General features: G+C 24.0%; 1 protein-coding gene across 1 annotated transcript in view; it reads left to right on the top strand.

Annotated features, from left to right (window-relative positions):
- LOC134833985 (max dimerization protein 1-like) overlaps positions 1 to 8,825 on the top strand; it is a 56,330-nt gene extending 47,505 nt beyond the window's left edge. The window contains exons 4-7 of the mRNA XM_063848495.1: positions 3,858 to 3,972; positions 5,425 to 5,635; positions 7,929 to 8,074; positions 8,613 to 8,825. Of these exons, the coding sequence (XP_063704565.1) occupies positions 3,858 to 3,972; positions 5,425 to 5,635; positions 7,929 to 8,074 (472 nt within the window). The 3' untranslated portion in view covers positions 8,613 to 8,825. The remainder of the gene's footprint in view (positions 1 to 3,857; positions 3,973 to 5,424; positions 5,636 to 7,928; positions 8,075 to 8,612) is intronic.
- The last annotated feature ends 577 nt before the right edge of the window (positions 8,826 to 9,402 follow it).

A 9,402-nucleotide genomic window follows, 5' to 3' on the forward strand; every position in this document is an offset into this window, starting at 1 on the left:
TATATAACTTAAAATGGGATACAAATGACTAATTAACGTGATTTATGAAGTGAAGTGGATTAACGGTTCCCTTCAACCCCTTTTTTCACATTCCCTCAAATCTTTTTTTTTGTCGTTGTCTAATCCCATAAACTAAAAATAAAATAAACAACACTTGCATGATGATCTTAAATTGTCTAAAAAAGTGTCACACAGTAATTAATTATCAAGTATTTTTAATCCCCCGAACAACGAGAGAGCTGTAATAACATTTAAAATAAAATAAATGCATATAAATATATCTTATGCCATCATCATCCATTCTTGAATTTGGTACAAAAAAAAAGAATGCTATAAAAATTAAATCATTATTCACACAAAACTTAACACAAAGTAATAATAATAAATAAATAAATGATACAACGCAACGAAAACATCAAAAAAATTAAAAATGAGAAAAAAAACAAAACAAAAAAATGATTAGTTTGTCCTTGACAGTGGCAAATATCATGCATGTCGATCGTATTTAAACGTGTCACACACACACATAAGAATTCTCATTTTAATTTTCAAAATCTGCATAAAATCATCTGTGTTTAGGCAGTTGTTTCGCATATAACTTATATTTTATTATTTATTTATATAGATAGTGACACACTTGTCGTTGTTGATGTTATGTGATGACGTCATTTCTGACGTGCTATTTTTTTTATTTATTTTAAAATAATAATTTTTTAAAAAAATTAAATATTTAGTTTAAATATTTATTAAAAATATAAATTTAAAATATTTTTAATCTCAGCTTAATGATACCTAATTATGTAAAAAAATTAAATTAATACTTTAAAATTAAATTTATATAAATAATTTTAAAAAAATAAATTAAATATTTTTTTTAAAATTAAATTTAAATTTAAATAAATATAAAAATTAATTTAATTAAAAATAATTATTTTGATTAACTAGTATTAAATTTATTATTCATTATGAAATTATATAATTTATAAAAAAAATTAAAATTTAATAAAATTTAATTTAAAATTTAGTTAAAATTTAATAAAAAAAAAATAATTAAAAAATAAATTGTTAAAAAATATATTTATTTTTATTAATTTAAATAATATTAATTACCAATTTAATACTAATAATAATTAATAATGACAAAAATAGTCTCTTTTAATATAAAATTAGAATTAAAATGCATCAAACATTTTTTTTATTGTAAATTTATATTTAATAATAAATCGAGAAAAAAAAATTTATAACAATCACAAAAAAAAACATCGGAAAAAAATGTCGATTGTATTCAGGTTTGATAACAAATATTGACATTGTATTTATTATTATTGATTTTGTGTTTTGTTAAATACATATTGTGTTGCTCCAACGGTAAATGTCTGAGTGTATGCATTAAAATAATATTTTTATTTATATATAGTTGTACCTACCTATAAAACATGGCAAAAAAAATATTATTCCAGACTTTATTCAGCTGTTATATTAAAAAAGTTTTGTTTTTTCCATTGTTTTATGTTATAGATAACAAATTATTTGTTTGGAATTTGAATTTTTATACAATTATTCATATTTTTGCGATTCGAAATGGAGAAAGTTTTGTATTTTTAAATATAGTATTGAATTGTTTTTATTTTGTCTACACAAATATAATTATTATAAAATATTATTAATTATTGAATTATAGCAAAATTTTTCGAGAACCTACAAGAGGTTCTTGAATTTATAATTTTATTTCAAGAGTGACGTTTATTTAAAAGTTAAGATCACAAGAGATTAAATAGATAATTTACATTTTGATTTTATTTTATACATCGTGTCATTCTTTGCGAAAGTTTCCATACAAATTACGTCCTTCCAAGACAAATTCACCAGCACACACCAGAGTACAAGAGATAATATAAATGATAACGGTGTCTCATCTGTTTCTGCCTTTAAAAAGTTATTTTAAGCCTGTCTACATATCTTTCGCATGCAAACGTATATAGTATTAGAACACAAATAATAATGTAATATATAACGAAAAGCAACTTTATTTATCTTTCGAAATCAAGTAGCATCAAGTGTAAGACAACGAATCTCATTATTATTTTTTTTTTCGAAGTTGTTGAGATTTTCTGACAAGAGCGGTGACTTTAGCAGATTTGCATAAAATGGTGACGACAGGCTCGTCATCATATTGCCGGTCGTTGTTGATGTAGAAGAAGAAAAAAAAAGAAGAATACAAGAATACGACAGTCAATTTCTTTGCAACTGACAAATTTTTGCGTTTATACTTTTTTATGAAAAATTCGTGTTTCGCAAGCCAAAATATCTGAAATACTTAATTTTAATTTAATTTAAAAAAATTACTAAATTTAAATTAAATTAAAAATTTCTAAATTTATTTTATTCAATTTCAGTATTTTTATAGTAAAAATTTCAAATTTTTTAATTTTAATAAAAAATTAATTTCTTGAATATTTTCTTCTAAAATGCAAAATAATACACAGTTGATTATTTTTTTTAAAGTTTTATTAAAATTATTTTATTTTTATTTTAAATTTTGTTTGATACTTTTATATTAAAATATAAAAACTTTACAAAATTGAAAATTTTTCGAAAAATATTTAAAAATTTGTATTTTAATAAAATTGTTAAATCTGTCGCTTTATTCGAATTTATTCGAAAATTTTATTTTTGTAATCGTTAAAGCCGTTTAAATAAAATATTTGGACAAAATACAAAAAAACTTATTTTCTATTAAAATATTTATTTTTAAAGTTTTACTTTATTTTTTTTTTTTAAATTTAATTTTTTTTTAATAAAAAATGTTTCAAAAAAAAAAACTAAAATTATTCGTCAAAAATAGTTTTTCGACGATTTTTCGCAAATTTTTGATAATTTCATGCAAAGTCTTAATTTTGTTTTTATCTAAAAAATCTAGATTTTTTTTTAAATTTTATTTAATTTAAAAATTACTTTGTTGCCTAAAAAATCGAAATTAAATCCAATGAAACATTTTTTAAATTTTTGAAATTTTTTTTGATGTCTAGCAGAAATTCTATTTAGCGAGAAAAAAATTTTTCACAGCGTAAGATTTTTTTTAGGAAATATTAAACTCGCAAGCAGCTCACTCACTGTCTGTCTGCGATTGTCGTGTGCGGTGCTGCAGGCGAATGTTATAAATGTAAAATAAATAGAACAAAATGACTTTCGTGTCTTATGTTACACTGTTATAATAAACATAATAATAACGCTGACAACGTCGACAATGACGGCGTAATCATAACAACATATATACCTTTCTCTTAACATCATCATCATCATCATAAGGAATGATGACAAAGGCACTCGGCTTCGCTGCCATCGAATATATTGCCTATTATTTTCGTTTATGCTTCACATGCCGCACACAATCGCGAACACATCCTCGTGTTGCGAGAGAAACTAAATCCTTATTAAGTCGCAAATAATGTGATATTTATTCACCATTACATTTGAATTATTTTCATGTATATCCTTATGTGATGTTTTTTTTTTTTGTTGTTCCTTGCGACAGGTTTTTATTCTAGTATTTCCTTTTATTTTTCTTTTTTTTTTTTTGGAAAACATGAGACACTCACTTATTTTGCGTGTTTTTGCCATAAAAATAATAATAATAAAAAGCTTTTTTGTTAATACAAATGACGAGATGTTCCCTCTTATTCTTTTTTCTCTCGAGAGTGAGAGAAAAAGCAAAGTAATAAAATATTAATGATCGCATAATAATTTTTAAGAAGAAGGGAATTTTGATTTGCAAAAATTATTATGATGTAATGCTTAAATCGGATTGTGACAAAAAAATTAATGGATCTTTTTTTGTTTTTTTCTTTTCTTTGCAGACGCGCCCATCTGAGGATATGCTTAGAAAGACTAAAAGACATGGTCCCACTCGGCAGTGATACGTCGAGGCATACCACGTTAGGGCTTTTAACGAAAGCAAAGCGATTTATCAAGGTAAGTTTTGTTAATTTTTTTTAAGCAGCTCCCAATTTTTTCTTTGTTCTATTAGATAAGTCGAAAAAAAATCAAGCAAAAAAAAATTATATTAAAATTTACCGTTTTCATAGTTTTAATTTTTTTTTTGTTTTTTATTGATTGAAGAAAATATTTTAGATAGTGTAAAAATAGATTTTACAAAAATCAATGATTTTAATTTTTAAAATTTTTGGCATTTATTTTTATGATTTATTTTTAATTCTGATCTTGAAAATTTTAAAATTAATTAATAATTAAAATTAAAAATTTTAAAAAAACTACAAAAAAAAATAATAATCAGTAAAAAATTGTTTATATGAAAAAAAGTGAAATAATTATGTGATATATTTTTTTTTAGAAAAATACAAAAATTATTTTAAAAAATTAAAAATAATAAAAAAAAAATTAAAATTTTAATTTCTTTCAATTTAATCAAAATTAAAAAAAAAAGAAAGTTGACAATTTTTTCGTAATTTTTCACTAAATGATTTTGCCCTATTTTTTTTGACATTTTAATTGGAAGAAGAAACACAAAAAAAAATTAAATAATTTTGGAACAGCCTTATTTTTTTTTATTTAGTGAATAAAAAAAGACTAAAAGAAAGCACTTTTGTCAAAATTCCATTTAAAATTCAAACAAAACTTAATTTTAGTAAACATTTTAAACACTTTACTAATAAAATTTATTTTAGTGATGAGAGAGACAAACTAAAATTGTATCTTTTTCATTTCATTTCATTTTGTCGAGAATTACTTTTGTCTTCTCCGTATTTGACAAAGCAACACACACTCACAGCAAAATTATCTTCATTGTCTTCCTCCTCTCGTTCCAATATAAATATATATATATTTTTGCTCAATTTTATTCATCGTGTTAATTAAAAACTTTTTTTGTGAGTGTAACTTTTCCAACTACTTCAATAACGAAAAAAAACGTAATCAAATATATATGAAAATAACGAAAATGAAATGAAATAAAACTATCTGACTGACATATAAAAATAAATGCTCAAAACTATGCAAAGTTTCTCTGCTGTATCTTTGCGAGCAGCAACACAAAAAAAAATATAATATACACAGAATTTGCATGTGATAATGACAAAAGTTGGTGTTTATTTGAAATTTCTTCTTTGCGAAGACGAAGGTCTGATTGTTCGAATAAAAATAATAAAAGGAATTAAGAGGGAAAAAATAATCAATTTTACTCATGTCCTTCAGTGAAGTGGAAAAAAGATATCGAAACAAAAAAATATAACGGGAAATGACAAAAGTTTTCTTTTTGCGTCTTACAAAGCAACAATTCCTTCTTTCATTTCGATTTTTCTTTTCCATTTTTTTCTTTCTTTTTGCTTTTATGATGGAAATTCATTCATTTATCAAAGAATAAATCATTAATCTCTTCGATTTCCTCTCCCGTGTGTGTATTTGCAGAATCTGGAAGAACGGGACAGAAAATGTATAGCACAACGTGATCAATTATCCAGAAAACACAAAAATCTGAGACGCCGTCTAGAACAATTAAGTAATAGTTATTTAACATCAATGTACAAACGCAGATCTGTATCAGAATGTTCAACATCCACTATATCCAGTACAAATTCATCGGTTTCAACGGGTTCACCATCGTCTATCAGTGAATCTGGTAAGTATCATCGTCATTTTTTCGTTTTTTTTTTAAATATGTCTATGCTAGTGTCACCCGTGAACTTCGTTTCACCCGTCATTTATTAAAGTATGAATCTCGTCCCTGGAAAACATTGAGATCCAAAAAAATACAGAAAATTTTCACAAATTTCAAAAAACCTTAGAAAAAAATTAAATTAAATTAAATTAAATAAAAAATTCTTACTTTTATTTATTTTACTCCCTGAAAGTGAAATTATGCAAAAACGACGTGATTTCTAGGCTTAAAGAATCTTTCAAAAAAGTATGCAATAAATTTTTGAAAATAAATTGAATAGTATGTAATGAGGTATGCAATCAATTTTACACGCCATATTTGTGAAATTTTCTAATTTTTTCACGAATTTTCCCATTAATCCTCCTAATTTTCTGTTCTAAAACCTTCTTTGAGCTAAATTTGACAAACTACAAAAAACCCCAAAAATATTCGTGAAGTAAATTTTGAGTGATTGCATTTCAAAATTTAAATTGAAATTACAGTTTTAAATTTTGTAACGAAATAACTCAAATTCTGTTTCACGAATTTATTTAGAATTTTTTGTAAGGAGTCAAGTTAAGTTAAGAGAAGGTTTATGAACAGAAATATCAATAAAATATGTAGAAAAAATTCGTGAAAAATTAAGAAAACTTCTCAAATATAGCCTTGTAAAATTCATTGCATACCTAATGACATTCCAATAAATTTATTTTCGAAAACTGCTTTGATTGCATAGATTCTGATTGATTTTTCTTTTTGAACCAGAAAAATTAATTACCAGATGAAACAAAGTTCACGATAATCTCGTTTTTTGCCTGTAAAACATCCCAATCAAAGGTGCAATAAATTCTCGTCTGTATTCGATGCACTTTCGATCATCATCATCATTCACTCTCCAAATATTTTCCGTCGATATTTTTTTTTTACAAATTTCAATTAAATTTAATTAATGAACTTTGCTGTGTGGCCATGTCATAGAGTGAGTCGAGTGAATATAATGTGATGTTGGTAACATCATCAATAGCTGTCATGTTTGTTCAGAGTGAAAAAACGCACATTTTTTTCTCGCACACATAATAATATCTGTTTTCCTCATTCCACTATGGGGCACTTGACGCATCGACGAAAAATATTTTTTTAATTCAATTTTAAAAATAAATTTTAAGTCAACTGGAATCTCTCCACATTTTTTTTACGTACGTTTTATTATTACTATACGCTTTTGTTGTAATAAATAAATAGAGAGCATACAAAATAAAAAATCCAATCAATAAATACATTTGTCAGACAATTTTTTTCACATGAAAAGTAAATAAAATACATGAAAATACTCTTAAAACCAAAACCTTAATTTCTGTTGTATGGTTACTCCTATTAATTTTTCTTTCATACTTTTTTATGCTGCTGTTGAATTGATAGGAAAAAAAATATTTGAAAAAAAATGTACAAAAGCCTCCCTTGTTCTCGTGTAACGTCATAAATAGAACAAAAAAAAAGTCAAACCGCACAGCATTGAATTGAACCAGCATCGATGCATCTATCCAGGCAATAATGTTTCGCATACTTTTCAGCAAAAATTTTATTCGCTGTATTTTTTTTTCGTTCCACAACCTCCCCCACGAACGAACATCACTCCGTTCAATCGTGCACAAACGATGCGAAATTTATTGAGGATTCTGTAAATTCTAAAATAAATTGAATTTTGTTTATGCTTGTTATGCATCCCGACTTTTTAAATAGTTTTAAACTTTTGCAAATAATAAAAATTTAAGATACAGAAAAAAATTAGTTTAAAATTATAATTTTTAATTAAAAAGAGATCATCATCATGCATGAGGAAATAATTTTAATCCTCAATTGCCCTCTGTGAAGAACTTTTTTTCTCATGCTAAATTCAAATTTAAACTATTTTTCTCCCCATTTTGTGCTTACATATCTATCTAAACTTAAACCCCTCACGTACGACACACACACATAAAATATCACATTTCCATGTTATTTTTTTCTTTTTCTCCGTTATTTTATTACTCAGACATTTGCAAATCAGTTACATTGCAAGTTGCAACGAATGTGCAATAAGTCTATGACGTACGAAATAAAAAATTGTGCTGCAAACGACAGACAGGCAGCCGTTAGATGAGATTTTGATTACTGTTTAATTTCGCTTCATAATTTAAAAATAAAGTTTGGTTAAATAAATATATTTTTTTTTTCGTAACAATTTTCCTTCAATTCGTTTATTTTTATTTATTTTCATGTTTATTTTCATTTTCAGATGAAGTTGATGTGGTAGGCTATGCTAGCAATCAATCTGATGACGATTTCTCATCAGTGCAATCAATTAGATCGGCAAGTTCATCAGATAGCGGTGTCGCAATGTCCACTTCTCGTCTGACACTTTCGGAAACTGAATTTTATTAGGTAAGTTGAATCACAATTTTTTTTTTTTAATTTTTTAAGGGTGTTCCAAAAATAATTATTTAAAAAATTATAATGAGGATTATTGAATATTGAAATATTTTTTTATTAAATGACTGGATTTTGATTATTTTTTGCAATTTTCTTTTTAATTCAATTCACTTTAAAAAATAAAACTTTTAAATAATTTGAGCAAAAAAAACATTTTTATTATTTTATTTTATTTTATTTTATATATTTTATTATAGGTCAAAAAAAATTTATCAAATTTAAATTAATTTTTTTGTGGTTTTACAAAAAAAAATATTTATTTAAATTAAATTTATTTTTAACTTATTATTTTTTTAGTACTTAAATTTTTTCTTGTTTTAATTTAATTAAAAAAATAATAAATTTTTAAAGTTTTTTTAATGAAAATTGTTTAAAATAAAAAAAATACAAAATTTTTTGTTTAAATTAAAAAAAAAAAAGATTTTTGGAATACCTTAAATTCAAATAAAAAAATAATTATATTAAAATTTTACTTTTTTCTTTCACTTAGGTTACATGTGGAAACAAAAGTTACAACACTTACATCTTATTTACCGATTGGGTAGCAACAAAAAGGAAAAAAAATAAATTACAAAACAAAAAAAAATATTCACAAAATAAAATATTATCCAACACAAAAATTAAACAATATATTAAAAAAAAATGGAACCACCAACAAAAAAAAATAATTAAAAAAATTATCAGCAACACAAATATTTATATGAAAAAAAAATGAAATTAATGAAGAGTAAAGGTTTCTTTTGTTTCGGGGATATATTTTAAAAAAAAGGAGAAAACGAAAAGGAAACCGTCATCATCAAAATTATTATTATATTATAATATATTGTATGATATTTGAGTGTAAAATTGTAATAATTGTGTAAGTATGTAAAAGAAAAAAAAAGTAGACAGAGGAAAACAAAAACAAAAAAAAATCATGAAAAAGTCCTGCACTGTAGATACTGCCTCGAGATCCTATTTATTTATTTAAAAACTTTTTTTTTCTACACCTTCATTATTTGAAAGTTTTTAAAATTATTATTTGGATTCTCAATGAGAGAGAAGAAAAAATAGAGAACGTACGGAAAACTTTTTTATTCTTCAATTATCTCTCTAATATAAAAATAATATTTTTTTGATCAAAACCATATGGCACGCTTCTCAAACTCATTAACTTTCGAGAATATACATATTTGCGTGACTTTCATTAGATATGTAAACTATTCCTGTTTGTAAGTACTTTGACAGTTTGACAAGTGAAACAGATGATATTCGTTTGTAACTTTACTTTCAAACATGCG

Source organism: Culicoides brevitarsis, chromosome 3, assembly GCF_036172545.1.
Source record: "Culicoides brevitarsis isolate CSIRO-B50_1 chromosome 3, AGI_CSIRO_Cbre_v1, whole genome shotgun sequence".
Lineage (NCBI taxonomy): Eukaryota > Metazoa > Arthropoda > Insecta > Diptera > Ceratopogonidae > Culicoides > Culicoides brevitarsis.